The sequence below is a fragment of the Acartia tonsa genome, chromosome 13, assembly GCF_053477335.1.
Source record: "Acartia tonsa isolate MP-2025a chromosome 13, ASM5347733v1, whole genome shotgun sequence".
Lineage (NCBI taxonomy): Eukaryota > Metazoa > Arthropoda > Copepoda > Calanoida > Acartiidae > Acartia > Acartia tonsa.
In genome coordinates, this window is record NC_137272.1 from 10,399,714 (window position 1) to 10,415,743 (window position 16,030).

A 16,030-nucleotide genomic window follows, 5' to 3' on the forward strand; every position below is an offset into this window, starting at 1 on the left:
TATGTACAGTATTAGTTTCAACCAACCAATCAAAACATTTATATTGCCATAAAAGTTCCCAAGGTTTTAAAGCCAAATTCTGTCCCTCCTGCAACCATAAAATTTTTCAGAATGTTGCTGTTTTGAATGGACAAAAATTATACAAATGCATTTGATGAACAAAATCCTACATGTTTTGAAATGGAAAGGTCATTAAGATTTTAGCTGCCCGCCTATGGACAAAAGTCATTCCTAATTTGCTGTAAAATCATCAAATTGAACTTGTTTTTCTGAAAATCGCATTGATTTGGCGTGGAATTTATTGTGTCTGCTAAATTAAAAATGGTAACAAATATTTCTCCTGACGATAGTTCCCAACATTTTCTATTAAAGTTTACATGTCATTGTCATATTAATATTTTTTAAAGCACAATTCAAAATAAAAAAATTTGCAACCTGAAGTTGAAAACTTTCAAAACTTAAACTACGTTAAAAATCTCGCTTTACAATTTGAGAAATTATGTCACAAAAGTTTTACTTCAGAATCCATTGCAGCTTCCGGGTCTAGACAACATTCGAACTTGCCGCGCCCAACGTTGGTTTTTTGCCTACTTTTAATTTTTCAAAATTATCCTCAATTCGACAATTTTAACAAACTAGAAGCTAGAAAGAAAAAATAATTTTAAGATTAGGATTATTATGTTAAAAAATAAAATAATTTGTTTATTCTATTTTTGGTCAAGTTTCATAATCTATACCTTTATTTACCAAAAGCCGCTTGTCGTCTTAGATTTGTAATGCAAAAAGATTCATACACTATGGAGAATGTAACAAAAATATTTTATGTAAAATGTTGCTAAAATTTATAATATTTATATACAGTTTCATAAGAATATATATCGGTTTATGTCCGTTAAGATCTCGCTAACGATCAAATCTTTCTTTTACAGAGAAGCATTAGGAAGACTCTAGACAGGTTTTTAGCTATTTATATAAATAATTTGTAAAAATCCTAAAGGCTAGGGGTGTAACGATAGTATTTAGACAAACTATAAAGTAAAATTTAGTGATTCTAAAAATCCACCAAAAGTCTCCTTCGCATAAGGAAAATCCACGAAATTGAAAGTAAAATGTGCTGCGCGGCATTCTGTATAATACTCTGTGCGCGTGAAAAGTTGGCTCGAGACACGAGTTTCCGGTTGTTTTAGATAGGCTGGGCCCACACCGGCCACGTTAATTCATCTGAAAATTGAGCAAAGCAACACAAAGCAACGTGCTTTATATATTCTTAAATTCATTTTGTGTATTATCATTCAAAAATCAAAATTAAGTTAAAGTTTGTGAAATTCAATATTTCTGTGATAAATTTTTATATTTATGGCTTTTATATTTTATTAAGAATCGCTGATTTTAACTCTTTCCACTTACATTTTTATAGTCTTTTTGTATCAATAGTTTTGATAATCAAATTCTGCGATTGACCTCCCCCTCCATTTTTCAGAAGTGTTGTGACTCTGTGCTGGATTCCAGTGTATAATCAAGCTGGGAAGAGAAGGTCACCGTCATAACATCTCAAGTATTCTCCCCCTAATAACTAATCAATACCGCAGTTATGGGTCCCCAAAAGAAGGTGAAGAAGTCTGGAGCCGAGTCTATCAACGCTCGGCTGGCACTTGTCATGAAGTCTGGCAAATATATGCTGGGATATAAGCAGGGGTGTAGGCATTGATTTCCAGTATGTTTTCCCTGTTAGGTTAAATTAAATATTTTTGTAACAAAAGATTACAAAATCTGCCATAAGTAAGACCTAACTTATTTGTAAAATATTTATCATCAATATATCGGAAGCTTTGTTTAGAGTAGTGTTGGGTATTGTAGGGGATATGCTATAACATTGCTCATTTTAAATTTTCAATTAACTTTCAGTATTTTTTCCTTGGATATCCCTAATGATCCAAATTTAACTATTACAAAAGCTGAAAGTTCTAGCAAGATATATCTTTTGTATGGTATGTCCTTCGTTGAAATTTTTACCTTTCTGTTTACCACGTGGTGTCATTTCAATTCTTTTTACAACTAAAGTCTCCATTTTATTGCTCTATCATTAATATTTTGTGATTGAACATGTTAACTAGATCATTTTACACTGCTCAATGGCTCTTTCACTATATTATATGATTTTAATCCTATGCCTACATCTCTGTTTAATTAGACTTTGAAAACTTTGCGCCAGGGCAAGAGTAAGTTGGTCATCTTGGCCAGCAACACTCCTCCATTGCGCAAGTCTGAAATTGAATATTATGCTATGCTCGCCAAGGCAATTAATGTTTTATGTACTTAATTAATTATCCCTTTTATTAGTTAGTTCTGAGTACCGTAGCAACAGTTTTTCAATAAGTAAGGGTGTTTTCCAAATTAATATATACTCTATATCACTCTTTAAAAGTACATATTTCAATTAAATTTTATTAGACCGGCGTTCATCATTTCGTTGGGGACAACAATGAGTTGGGAACTGCTTGCGGCAAGCACTTCCGTGTTTGTACGCTGAGCATTACAGACCCCGGAGATTCTGATATCATTCGTACCATGCCCGGGGCCCCTTCGGCTGAGAAGGAGTAAATAAATCCTACGTATTGATTTACTGAAATTTCAGAAGTAAAAATGACGGCAACGCCTGTAACTGGTATGAAGCCCCGCAGGAAGCTTCCCGCGGTCCCCGAGACTATCCTTAAGAAGCGTAAGCGCAGGGATGAGGAAAGGGCATCCAAGGCAAAGGAGCATAAAGAGCTACAAACAGTAAGATTGGAGAAGCGCAAAGAATACTTCAGACGTGCCGAAAGCTACGTCCAGGAGTATTTGGCTTCTCAGGCGGACCAAAGGCGGTAAGTTTTCTCTTAAATATATATAGGATGCTAAATTATAAGGTTTCTGCAATAATAAAAGTTGAGCTATATTTAAATTTCCTTTTTATATTTTAAGTACACTAGTTATTATTCATCAATATTAATTCTTAGATGATCAAAGGTATTTTATTTAACTTTTGTTATTCATGTTAAATTTTTTTTACTTAAGGTTGAAAATGGAAGCCAAGAAGTCTGGTAACTTTTACGTTCCCTCTGAGCCTAAGCTCGCCTTTGTTGTCAGAATTCGTGGTATCAACCAGATTGCTCCCAAGCCCCGCAAGATTATGCAGCTGTTCCGTCTTCGCCAAATCAACAACGGTGTCTTTATCAAGCTGAACAAGGCCACCATCAACATGTTGAGAATCTGCGGTAAGTGTGGCCCCATTCCCGGCAGCGGCTGTGGCTTAGTAGGCAAAGTATTGTACCAGCACTCGTCGTGCTTGGGTCTGCTTAATAATGCCGAAAAGTTTGCAGCCGCAGCGTCGGTTCCGAGCCGTCGTAGTGCTACTGCCTGCGCAGCTTGAAGATGTGGCTACTGTTCTGCAAAATGAGCACCAAATTCATTTGAAAATTGAATGCAATTTGTACTTAACAAATCCTCCCACCCAGACAGATGTGTGCACGTGTTGTGACGTCACGTGATCAGCTGTTGGGTGAGAGAGCAGACAGGCCATGGGGTGAATGACTTTCACTCTGGTATATTTAGTCCACACTTAAAAACTATCTATGTCTTAAGTAAGTATATATATATATATTATATTCAATTTTAGCGCATTTACTCTTCTATGTCAAGTGTGTTCATTAATTACATTGCAGTGTTGAGATTTCTTCAGGGGTGTATATTCTGCACAAGATTTTATTTTATCCCTCCTACCACACATTCTTCTAGTTTTTTTTTACCAAGGAGGGGGGAGGGGGGAAGGAAAAAATTTCAGTTTTCTTAATTTTTACATTTTTTCCCCCCTCCAACCATTAATTTTAAATTCCCCCTCCCCCCGAGCCGGGGATCCCATGTAGAATATACACCCCTGGATTTCTTGGAAGATAATTCAAACTAATCTTTAATCTAATTTAAATTGGTAAAGAATTTGTACATAAACATTACATGTAATTTTTTATATTTATTTTCAACCTACATTGAAAATATGTTTTAGAGCCCTACGTTACATGGGGAACCCCCAGTCTTGACGTTATCAGAAAGCTGATCTACAAGAGAGGATTCATCAAGGTGAATTGAGGATAGATATATGCTTTAAGAGCTTAAATTTATTTATTGTGTACTAGTGTTCAATATGAAGGATAAATGTCTGTTATTATCTATTTTAATAGACCTCATAATTGTTCAATTCTTTACTCTACTTGATTGCTTGATTTGGATTCCCTTTTTAATATTTAATAAATTCTTAATGCTATGCACTTTTGAAAGATAGTTTGTATAACAATCTTTCTCAACACATCAGCTATATTACAAACTGCTCAAAACTCTACTTTGTTTATTTAGCATGAAATATTAGTTTGCAGAAGTAGTTACAAATTTATGATTTGTCATTGTTCTATCCCTTAGATCCCTGTTTATGAAGATTTTACAACTTAATTTTATGTATTAATCGCTACAATGTTTGATATTGTATGAAAGCCTTTTCTAGTAGTGGTTAAATTATTTATGATTAAATCTCTTTTGCGATTCGGCTAGATTAAAACTTTCACTTGGTACATTATTCAATTTTCCATGGAATAATAGTTTGGAAACGTAAGTTGCACTTTACTTGAACCTGTTTTCTAAATAGGTTCTTTTCTCTAAAGCAGTTTAAGTTGGAGATTAAATTCTCAATATTTAAGACTCCTATGTTTGCTGCAATAATAAAACTTTCAAATCCTATATCGTATAATTCTACCATAGATTAATAGTTTGGAAACGTCAGTTACATTTAGACTTGGAAAAACCTAGAAATGTGGATATACATAGCCGCTCTAGCTGAGTGTTTAGATTTTAAATATTTTCAACACTTATGAATGCGGCTTTTATTAAAACTTTCACTTCTTACATTATTCTAATTATCATGGAATAATAGTCTGATTACGTCAGTTACACTTTACTCTAAACATATATTACTTATTTTGCCGTTACGTCAAGTTTTTAAATACTTTATATTTAAACTCTTTTGCAATTCGGCTATATTAAAACTTTCATATCCTACATTATTCAATCTACCATGGAATATTAGTTTGGAAATGTCAGTTACACATAATTAAAACCGTATTTTTTTGTGGCTAGGATAGTGAGAAAGTTAAAAAAAAATCGTTATCATCTTAAACTCTTATTCTCATTCTCTAATAAGGATTTTTAAAAATATTAATGTACTTGACAAATTTTAATAGTTTTTCAACCTTATAATTGCAGGTTAAAGGAGACCGCAAACCCATCGATAACAACGAGATCATCGAGGAGATCCTTAAGAAGAAGAAATGCGACATCATTTGCGTTGAGGATTTGATTCACGAGATCTACACCGTTGGTGACAATTTCAAGTATGCCGCCAACCTGTTGTGGCCCTTCAAGCTGAACAACCCCAAGGGTGGATGGAGAAAGAAGACTAACCACTTTGTCGAGGGTGGTGACTATGGTTGCAGAGAAGTTTTTATCAACGAGCTTCTCGAGAAGATGATCTAAATGTGATCTTATTAATGCATATAATGTGTGAAAATATTGCCGCTGCGGGAAAAGCCATCATTTATATTAATGAGAATTTATTAATTTTCAGAGATAGAAGATTTAGCCAGCCAAAATGGGAAAGGAGAAGATTCACATTAACATTGTCGTCATTGGTCACGTCGACTCTGGAAAGTCAACCACCACTGGTCATTTGATCTACCAGGTAAATTATTATTACAAAGAATGCTTCACATACTCCTTCTATTTAAATTTAAGAGAATTTTTGCTGTAATAATCAGGAGGGGAATATATTTTTTAAGATCTAAAAAAATTATAATTGGTAAGTTAAATATTTTTAGTTCTCAGTTCTATATGATGCCAAATATTGTCTTATGTATTACATGACTCTTTGAGTGTGATAATAATCTACTACTGATCTAATAATTAATTTAATCTCTAAACTAATAATTGGAAGTTCGAGGTTTTAATAATTTTAAACTTTTCAGTGCGGAGGTATTGACAAGAGAACTATCGAGAAGTTTGAGAAGGAAGCCCAGGAGGTAAATAATAACATCTTTTAATTTTAATGAGATTGAATTTTGGTTAGTTGTGCATAAACATAAACGAGGTTTGATCTATTTTTACGAGTTCTAGCTTCTCAAATTGAGAAAGTTGCGTAATGACATAAAATGGCGGGGGTGTTCATTCTGCAGATTATATTCTCTGCTAAATTTTTATGTCTTTCCAGCAAGTGAAATGAAAATTTTAAATTATTTTCAGAACTCTATTTTTTTATATTGTCCCCCTTTCGCATATTTTTGTTTCAAGTGAGAATAATGTTTCAGTTCTCAGTCTTCGCCCCCTCCCTTCCAACCACATATTTAATGTTCCCCTTATTTAACATGGTCAACCATACAGACAATCTACATCTCTGTAAAATTTATTAAACCTCTTGTAAAATTTCTTTAATCTCTGAACTAAACCCTAAAATGATGAAAAGTTACCGGCATTACCTAGAAAGCATTTACCCGCATTTCAGTAATGAGGACTTGGTACGAGGCATTTGCCTGATTTCTCTCATAAATTCTTAGACTTAAATAGTTTTTGATAATTATGCTGATATTTTTTTATTCTATGCTAGATGGGCAAGGGTTCCTTCAAGTACGCCTGGGTGTTGGACAAACTGAAGGCTGAGCGTGAGCGTGGTATCACCATTGACATTGCTCTGTGGAAGTTCGAGACCCCTAAGTACTATGTGACCATCATTGACGCCCCTGGCCACAGAGATTTCATCAAGAACATGATCACTGGAACCTCCCAGGCCGATTGTGGTGTGCTTATCATTGCTTCAGGTAAATATTTTATTAATGGAACTTAATGCGTAATGTCTGTATTTTAAAAATCTTCTATACCTTAATTTTCGATATTAACTTAAATACCATCAATTGGCTGAAATATAGTAAGTGAAATATAATCTTGTTAAAATATAGTATTTGATTCTTGCGTAATTATAGTCTTAGGGTTATTCAATGCGGAAAAATTTGTAAATTTTGTCTAGTTTCAATCTCTTCAAAATTTAAAAATTTTTACATGATGTTATTACCTTGTGAATTATATGACTCCTTAGAGTTTGACTAAAATCTACTTACTGATAAAATAATAATTTACTTATGAACCCCTTTTTTATCAATATAATTTTATTTCTATTAATAAACTGATAATGCTCAGGTACTGGTGAGTTCGAGGCCGGTATCTCCAAGAACGGACAGACTAGAGAGCACGCTCTCCTCGCCTACACCCTTGGTGTGAAGCAGCTGATCGTTGGTGTCAACAAGATGGACTCCACTGAGCCTCCCTACAGCCAGGCCAGATTCGAGGAAATCCAAAAGGAGGTTTCCAACTTCATCAAGAAGGTATGCAATCAGTCACTGTGTTTGTATATATGTTATTTTTTCCGCGTGGATTACTCTCTTCTAAAGGACTCTTTATTTATTACTCTATTATAAAGGACTCTTTATTTTATTCATATTCTTCCACCCTCGCATAGTTTTTTTCATCCAGGAGGGAGTAAAATGTTTTCAGTGCTAAGTTTTTATCTTATTTTACCCTTTACCCCCTCCCACCCCCCTTTAACAGGGTTAAATCTGCTGAATATACACTACTCCCTCGGTTACCTTAAAAATTTATTTAATCCCCTCCTCTGTTTTAATTTTATACAGTTATGATGTCTTACCTTGTGAATTTTTGACTCTTAAGAGTATGAAAACAACTAAAGCTTATTACTGAACAAATTTCTGAAATATTAATAATTTTTTCTGTATTAAATCTTAATTTTAATTAAACTTTCTTCACTAGGTCGGTTATGATCCCAAGGCCGTTGCTTTCGTCCCCATCTCTGGATGGCATGGAGACAACATGCTTTCTCCCTCAGCCAACATGACCTGGTTCAGCGGATGGCAGGTGGAGAGGAAGGGTGAGTCTGTTGCCAAGGGCAAGACCCTCCTTGAGGCCCTCGACGCCATCATCCCTCCCCAGAGACCCACTGACAAGCCCCTTAGGTAATTTATTTAATTAATATTCACATTTGTAGACTAATGTTAGTTTAAAGAGCAAAATTTAGGAACTTTAGATTGTGAGTAAAGGCTTAAATTAAAATCTATTTTGATAATCTTACACGCTTGTTTATAGTTGCACAATCGTTAAGTTTTTATCCCTGTAATACTTTGAGATTTCTATACATTAGTGTTCTATCCTAACTGGGAGTAAACCTAATATTGAGTTTGAAAAAACTCATATATGACTTAAACTTTTGATGAAACTCACTTTCTTGTTAAGGCTGCCCCTGCAGGATGTCTACAAAATTGGAGGTATTGGAACAGTACCCGTTGGCAGAGTTGAGACTGGTATCCTGAAGCCAGGTACATTGTGTATATAAATATTTCGCTACTTTCTATTACTATATAAAGGCTTTGCTGGTAGCTAGATTAAAAAAAGCTGGGTCGAAATAAGATACTTTGTTTTCTTTCTGATCTCTTGATAAAACCAGTAACATATACGTATTTTTATTAGGTGCAATTAAATATTTCGCTACTTCCTAGTACCTTATTATAGCTGTTCTAATATATTAAGGCTTTGCTAGTAGCTAGATTAAAAAAGCTGGATTGAGTTAAGATATTGGGTTTTCTTTCTGATCTCTTGATAAAACCAGTAACATATACGTATGCTTACAGGGGTGCATATTCTACAGGGGCTCAGGGGGGGAGGAAAAAAATAAATAATTAGTGGTTGGAGGGTAAATGTAAAATTTAAGAAAACTGAAAACATTTTTTCCATTCCCCCCCCTCCTTGGCAAAAAAAAAAATAAAAGAATGTGTGGTAGGAGGGATAAAATACATGAGTTCTTTAAATATTTTTCCATTTTCCCCCCGTACTTGGTGAGAAAAAACTAGGGGGAAAAAAATTAAGAAATTTGTAGCCGGGGAGAAAAATAAATAATAATATTGTGCAGAATATAATTATACACCCCTGTATTCTTATTGGGAGCAATTAAAAATTTCGCTACTTCCTAGTACCTTTTTATAGCTCTTCTACTATATGAAGGCTTTGCTAGTAGCTAGATTAAAAAAGCTGGGTTGAGTTAAGATATTGGGTTTTCTTTCTGATCTCTTGATAAAACCAGTAACATATACGTATTTTTATTAGGTGCAATTAAATATTTCGCTACTTCCTAGTACCTTATTATAGCTGTTCTAATATATTAAGGCTTTGCTAGTAGCTAGATTAAAAAAGCTGGATTGAGTTAAGATATTGGGTTTTCTTTCTGATCTCTTGATAAAACCAGTAACATATACGTATTTTTATTAGGTGCAATTAAATATTTCGCTACTTCCTAGTACCTTATTATAGCTGTTCTAATATATTAAGGCTTTGCTAGTAGCTAGATTAAAAAAGCTGGACTGAGTTAAGATATTGGGTTTTCTTTCTGATATCTTGATAAAACCAGTTACATATACGTATTTTTTAGGGGTGAATTTTGCTATACGACTTCTCCTTAAATATTTTTATATTTAAGGTTTTAAAGGTAGCTAGATAAAAAAAAGCTGGGTTTAGTTAAGATATTTGGTTTTCTTTCTGTATCTTGATAAAACCAGTTACATAAATTTAATTTTTTATGGAAGATTTTAAAAATTTTGCTACTTGACATTTCCTTAAATATTCGGATATATTTAAGGTTTTAGAGGTAGCTAGATTAAAAAAACTGATGCGAGCTTTAGATACCGGGTTTTCTTTCTGGTATCTTTAATTAACCAGTTACATAAGCGTTTAAGATGGTAAGCTATAAAAAAAAAACTTATAAACGAAGCTTATTGTACTTTATTATAACTTATTAAATTTTAGGTATGATCGTGACCTTTGCCCCTTCCCAGTTGACCACTGAGGTCAAGTCCGTCGAGATGCACCACGAGTCTCTCGCCGAAGCCGTTCCCGGTGACAACGTTGGTTTCAACATCAAGAACGTTTCCGTTAAGGACATCAAGAGAGGAAACGTTGCCTCTGACTCCAAGAACAAGCCCGCCTCTGGCGTTGCTGACTTCACCGCTCAGGTTTGTGCGCTCATCATTTTGCTTACCTCTGACTGCGAAATTTGGTTGCGATTGTTTTGAGATGGTAATAAAAACTTCTCCCCTCCCCTCCCCACCCCCACAGGGTTAAATTTATTTTTTTTTCATCGTATTATAGTTTTCCCACTGATATAATAATTACAAATATAAGACTAAAACTGGTTTTAGACATCACGCTTTACCTTAAATAAACTCCCGTAGCAATCTTAACATTTCTTTCCAATTTTTCAGCATATATGCTCTATCCCCCTTTATATTTAGTTGTAATTTCTAAAGTGATGCTTGTATACATTATTCTATTAATGACTCTTCCGAGTATGATAAGAACCTTTTAACTGATACAAATATGGTTTTATCCCAACATTAAAATTAATAAATGTTTTATTGAATAATAAAATGTTCAGGTTATTGTGTTGAACCATCCCGGACAGGTGTCCAACGGATACTCTCCCGTCTTGGATTGTCACACCGCCCACATTGCCTGCAAGTTCGCTGAGATCAAGGAGAAGGTCGACAGACGTACCGGTAAGATATAATGCTTTAACTGAGAAATTTATATAAATTTTTCCTACAAAAACTACGGGCTAGAGTGAAAATAAAAATAAAGAACATTCATAACTACTGTCAGGCTGCTCAGCAACTTTCTATTTAGTTCACTTTTGTATGGATTTTTTAGGGATATATGTTCATTACTTTTTACTGCCTCTTTCCTCCTTTGATTGATATTCTCAATTTACATGATGGTTCATCTTTCGGGTCCGACTCATAATGAGAGACAACCTATTAATTACTGATATACAAATATTAGTTAAAAAGTACGTCTAGTAAATGGATGTATTCATGATTGTATAATTGTTTAGGTAAGGCTACCGAGACCGAGCCCAAGTTCATCAAGTCTGGTGATGCCGCCATCGTCAAGCTGATCCCCAGCAAGCCCATGTGCGTCGAGCCCTTCAGCGAGTTCGCTCCCCTGGGACGTTTCGCCGTCAGAGACATGAGACAGACCGTTGCCGTCGGTGTCATTAAGTCCACAACCCCCAAGGAGGTTGCTGGTACCACTACCAAGGCCGCCAAGACCGCCGCCGGTAAGAAGAAGTGAAATGATGGTATTGGCGGGCAACAAACTCAACACTACCACAGCAAACAAGAACTACAAACTTCAAGAGCAAGTTCTACTACACCCTGTTATATTAACTTTAGTTTACTGCGGCGATTTTTGTTGTGTTCAAACATTAAAACCTTGTTTTACTTCCATCGTAAAGAGTTTCGGCGGATAGGCGTCGGAATTTTGTTTTAATTAATTTTGTTGCCCTTGTTCTATATAATTTTGCTTATTATACGACCTGTTCATAAAAAAAACCTATCAAATAATTTTGGTGACCTATTATTCTAGCTGGCTATGCTATCGAGCAATTCATTTGGTTTAATTTTCAGTTACGCAGTTAATTATATTATAATTGTGTATCTTTAATACCTGCAGGGTTAAAAAATAAATCATGAAAACATTTTATATATTTGTTTTTTCTTATTATTTTGTAATCGAAATAAGTACTCTTAAATACTTTGTTGATGAATGTGAAGTAGAAAACCTACTGTTACTTTATTAATACGAAGTATAATCAATTTTTATTTCTCTCAAAATAATCCTAAACTTTTTTGGGACCTATGAGATTTTACCCTGTTAAGGTGAACTTGATCGGTTCAGCGGTTAGCGAGATCCATCGGTACAGACAAACGCACATCCTATTATTATTCTAAGAAATTTAATCATTGCCGCTTGAAACATTACCATTGTTTATTAAATTTTCAAAGGCATGATCAGTGAAGAATAAAGTTGCACTAGTTCAAGCTCTGCTAACTACAAAGTTGTGCTTTGCAACACACGGTTGGACCCTCGGATGTCAAAACTTTATTTTAGTGTTTGGCCAAAATGACTTAGCAATTGTATCTGTAAGTACGTCTAATAACACCCTTTGCTATTTTTAAAATCCTAGAAAATTTTTTTTGCAAGAAAATTGCATAAATTCGCATCCTTTTTTAGAACCACTACATAACTAGAGTTTTAAAACTTTTTATATAAAATCCTTTTTACAAAAAATATCAATAATTACTTAAAATTAAACCTGAAAGAAAAAAATTCTCATTACACGTGTTAATTTTCATGTTTTAGGTCTTTTTTTGAGGAAAACATAACTTCTCCTTTTTTGACAATAATAAATTTCTTTAACAATTCAAAGTAAAATATAATAAAACTTAAACGATTTTTCTTGAATTATCGGTTGAAAATTTCATCAAACATGCAATTTAAGTGATGAAAATTTAATAAAATCATTTTTTGAATGTTTAGAATTACCAATTTTCTACATTTAAAACAAAATGTTAACAAAATTTAAAAACATTTTAACATATAACTTCAAAAATCAATAACATTTTATATAAAGATGTTTCAAAAAATAAATCATTAAAAGGTATTAAAATGCATTTGAAATTACTTAAAATTAAAACGAGAACATCTTTTTACACTGTATTCTGTGAAATAGAGTTTAAATGACATGATTAGTGAATGAAATATTTCCTAAACTCATTAAGCCTTTTTGTGACTATATCAAAAATAATTTATTTTGTTTAATATTGTTTTTTTATTCAAATATTTGACAAAATTTTCCCTACGTCAATAAAATAAAGTCAGTTTTTTACTGTTTCCAGGTTTTTCTTTATAATTTTAAGAATTAAATATAATATAAATCTTCATTATCTTTTATTTGAATTATCATACACATTAAAATGTGAAGTATAAGCTAGAATAGCACTTTTTTCAACGAATATTTTAATGACATTATATCAAAATAATTCCTCTTAAATATCACACAACATATGATTGGGAAGTATAGCCATTTCTTGGAGGTATAATATTTACAAAAATACCATTAATTCTGTTTTTATCAGAAGTTAAAAAAATTGAACAATTCTAAAACAATGGTTGGCTGTCTAGATATTGAGAACACTAAGACTACGGCTCTGTTCTATTGAAATAACGTTGCAAAAAGAGGGGTTCTGAAAGTAATCTACCTAATTTTATTAAAAGAACCAACAAGTACTGTCAGTATCTTTTTTCTTGTAATCTAGCAGACAATCAAATCATAACACAATTTTCATGATAAAATATTCAGGTTTCTACTTCACATTTTAAAAAATATACTGATCAATAAAATGTTCAAAATTTTACGTTGTACTAATTGAAAAAATATGTTGTAATTCTTATTTTAAAGTTACATTTTTATCCCTGACAAAATCATAGACGACTTTTAAAGGCATCTTATCTAAACTTTTTGAAGAAAAACTTAAAAACGTTAATTAAGTATGAAAACTATTTTCTTCGATTTTTCTGAAGTTATTATCGCATTCTATGGGTTTTTTATTATCATTTACTTATATCGAAAGTGCCAAACATTGTACCCCAACTTATTCATTTAATAAAAAACGAAGCGTGAACAGTGAATCTTTTCTATAATTACGAATAGCCAAGACAAACGTAAAGCGAGTATATTTCAAAATTTTAGTGGTTAGGTTATTAAGATCTTAATCTTGTTACCCATACAAATGGATATTGGGTGGTAGCTTTATTACATTTCTAATTGGAGCATTGTTAATATTATCATCCTTGGATTGGCTTTTGCTGCAGTGTTATCCGGAAGCGAGGGAACATTCTGTACATACAATTAACAGGATTTCCGTATGTGTAGCGAATTATCTCGCTGGACTGACAAGTTCTCTTTTACAGTAGAGCTTCGTATAGGTCCTCCTAAAACAACTTTAAGGGGAGGTAAACTTCACTCTCCAGTGAGTGATATTGTTACTGGATGTAATAAAATGACCATCTCCCCATTAAATTAAGGGGGGGGGGGGGGGAGTTCTGACACATTTGCGTAAACCTGGTGTATAGGCTTTATCTTTGGACTGAGAGGATAGGTTATTAGGGATAAAATCATTCTTATATGATGAATTTCCCCCAGATTTAAGATTTTTGGATAGGCCTCCAGGTGGTCTCTCTACAGGTAAAAATGAAAAAAAATTATTTTTAAGAGTTAGATGTCAGCTTATGAGACAAAATATGTATGTTTTTTCTTCAAATATGTGAATAACAATCAAAAAGAAGCATATTTTCAGGGTGACCACTGCATACTATATATACTATTTATACTATATAGGATGAATTTGGATACTATATCATACTATTTGACCAAAATTTACTATATATACTATATATTATTACCTTTACTTGACCAAAATTTACTATATATACTATATAATATTACATTTATATAACAAAAAACAAATATTGTCAGCTTTGTGACAACGCCTCTTAAGGAGCGTTTTGGTTTATTTTCACAGTAGGTCTTCTCCTATTTCTAGCCCCTGCGGGGGGCTCAAAAGATACTGTACGACAAAAATGCATAAAGCTCTAGGTACAGTAAAAAAGAGATGAAGAAAATCCTTCAAAATATATTTTTGTTTCTGATTATGATTTAAATATCAGTTATTTTTCATAGAATTAACTTAAGGGTGAGGGGGAAATTTTACCACTTTCGCTTACTCCGTGATTATTAGGCTAGGTATCAATGTGGGACTATAGGTTATTTGGGATAAAAGTTTACTTTTGGGTAGTAGTTCACTTATATTTAATAATTTTTTTGGATAAGTTTCCAGGTTCAGGTGCTGCAGGCTAAATGGTGGTTTCTGGACAGGTAAAAAAATTGTAAAATTTACAGATCAACTTATTAAACAGAATATGCATCTTTCAGGATGTTATTAACATATCTGAAGAAAAAAATTAAAATTGGCCTCCAAGTTCTGGTCCTGCAGGCCACCAGGTCCACTCTGGACTGGTAAAAATTAAAATTTTTTGTTTGAAGAGTTAGAGGTCAACCTATTAAACAGAATATGCATCTTTTTGGATGTTATTAACATATCTGAAAAAAAAATTTTAATTAGCCCCTAGGGTCAAGCTCTGCAGGCCTCCAGGTCCACTATGGACAGGTAAAAAATCAAATTTCTTATTTTAAGAGTTAGAGGTCAACTTATAAAACAGAATATGTATTTTTTGGATCTTATTAACATATCTGAAGAAAATATATAAATCAGCCTCCAAGTTCAGGTCCTGCAGGCCTTTAGGTCCACTCTGAACAGGTAAACAATCAAATTTCTTATATGAAGAGTTAGAGGTCTATTTATATAACAGAATATGTAGGTATTTACTTGGATAAAATTAACAATCGGGATCCAAGTTCAGGGTCATTCAGAACAGAGTCTACATGGAAGCCTGAAGCACCTGGACCTGGAGGTCAATTGTATTTTTTCTTTAGATATGTAAATAACATCTAAAAAGATGCTTATTGTGTTTTATAAACTAAACTCTAACTACATAAATAAGAAATTTTGATTTTTACCTGTCCAGAGTCCACCTAGAGGCCTGCAGCATCAAAACCTGGAGGTCAGTTGTCATTTTTTTCTTTAAACATATAAATAGCATCTATACAGATGCTTATGTTGTTTAATAAACCTCTAACTCCTTAAATTTAAAATTTTTATTTTATTGGCCTGCAGCTCCTAAACCTTAAGGCCAAGTTTATTTTTTCCTTCAAATATATAAAAAAAAATCCAAAAATAAGCTCATTTTATTTAACAAATATACCATTAACTATTCAATTGAGGGAAGTTTGATTTTTACCTGTCCAGAGTCTGCAGGACCAGAACTTAGAGGTCGATTTTAATTTTTTTCTTCAGTTATGTTATGTTAATCCAAAAAGATGCATAATCTGTTTTATTAGTTGGCCTCTAACTCTTCAAATAAAAAAAAACTAACTTGTCCA

The 16,030-nt window shown here is 33.1% G+C and overlaps 3 protein-coding genes across 3 annotated transcripts; all 3 read left to right on the forward strand.

Moving 5' to 3' along the window:
• The first annotated feature begins 1,457 nt into the window (after window positions 1-1,457).
• Window positions 1,458-2,644, forward strand: LOC145335389 (large ribosomal subunit protein eL30-like). Its single transcript, XM_080181138.1, has 3 exons — window positions 1,458-1,691; window positions 2,190-2,296; window positions 2,452-2,644. Exons 1-3 carry the CDS (start codon window positions 1,592-1,594, stop codon window positions 2,599-2,601), a joined length of 357 nt encoding a protein of 118 aa, XP_080037264.1. The 5' UTR covers window positions 1,458-1,591; the 3' UTR covers window positions 2,602-2,644.
• RpL7 (ribosomal protein L7) lies at window positions 2,644-5,648 on the forward strand. Its single transcript, XM_080181137.1, has 4 exons — window positions 2,644-2,864; window positions 3,055-3,254; window positions 4,040-4,113; window positions 5,287-5,648. The coding sequence occupies exons 1-4, from the start codon at window positions 2,644-2,646 to the stop codon at window positions 5,554-5,556; spliced, it is 765 nt and encodes a 254-aa protein (XP_080037263.1). The 3' UTR covers window positions 5,557-5,648.
• Window positions 5,620-11,670, forward strand: LOC145335387 (elongation factor 1-alpha). The gene is made up of 9 exons (XM_080181135.1): window positions 5,620-5,761; window positions 6,045-6,098; window positions 6,680-6,890; window positions 7,267-7,451; window positions 7,894-8,096; window positions 8,374-8,456; window positions 9,937-10,142; window positions 10,565-10,685; window positions 11,021-11,670. Exons 1-9 carry the CDS (start codon window positions 5,672-5,674, stop codon window positions 11,257-11,259), a joined length of 1,392 nt encoding a protein of 463 aa, XP_080037261.1. The 5' UTR covers window positions 5,620-5,671; the 3' UTR covers window positions 11,260-11,670.
• The last annotated feature ends 4,360 nt before the right edge of the window (window positions 11,671-16,030 follow it).

What these genes read in the sequence shown, in the direction of transcription:
- LOC145335389 (XM_080181138.1), top strand. Translation starts at nt 1,592, where the DNA reads ATGGGTCCCCAAAAGAAGGTGAAGAAGTCTGGAGCCGAGTCTATCAAC. An exon ending in ATATATGCTGGGATATAAGC is followed by an intron (nt 1,692 to 2,189) that starts AGGGGTGTAGGC and finishes CTCTGTTTAATT; the next exon opens with AGACTTTGAAAACTTTGCGC. An exon ending in ATTATGCTATGCTCGCCAAG is followed by an intron (nt 2,297 to 2,451) that starts GCAATTAATGTT and finishes AAATTTTATTAG; the next exon opens with ACCGGCGTTCATCATTTCGT.
- RpL7 (XM_080181137.1), top strand. Translation starts at nt 2,644, where the DNA reads ATGACGGCAACGCCTGTAACTGGTATGAAGCCCCGCAGGAAGCTTCCC. An exon ending in TCTCAGGCGGACCAAAGGCG is followed by an intron (nt 2,865 to 3,054) that starts GTAAGTTTTCTC and finishes TTTTTACTTAAG; the next exon opens with GTTGAAAATGGAAGCCAAGA. An exon ending in CAACATGTTGAGAATCTGCG is followed by an intron (nt 3,255 to 4,039) that starts GTAAGTGTGGCC and finishes AATATGTTTTAG; the next exon opens with AGCCCTACGTTACATGGGGA.
- LOC145335387 (XM_080181135.1), top strand. Translation starts at nt 5,672, where the DNA reads ATGGGAAAGGAGAAGATTCACATTAACATTGTCGTCATTGGTCACGTC. An exon ending in TTGAGAAGGAAGCCCAGGAG is followed by an intron (nt 6,099 to 6,679) that starts GTAAATAATAAC and finishes ATTCTATGCTAG; the next exon opens with ATGGGCAAGGGTTCCTTCAA. An exon ending in TTGCTGACTTCACCGCTCAG is followed by an intron (nt 10,143 to 10,564) that starts GTTTGTGCGCTC and finishes TAAAATGTTCAG; the next exon opens with GTTATTGTGTTGAACCATCC.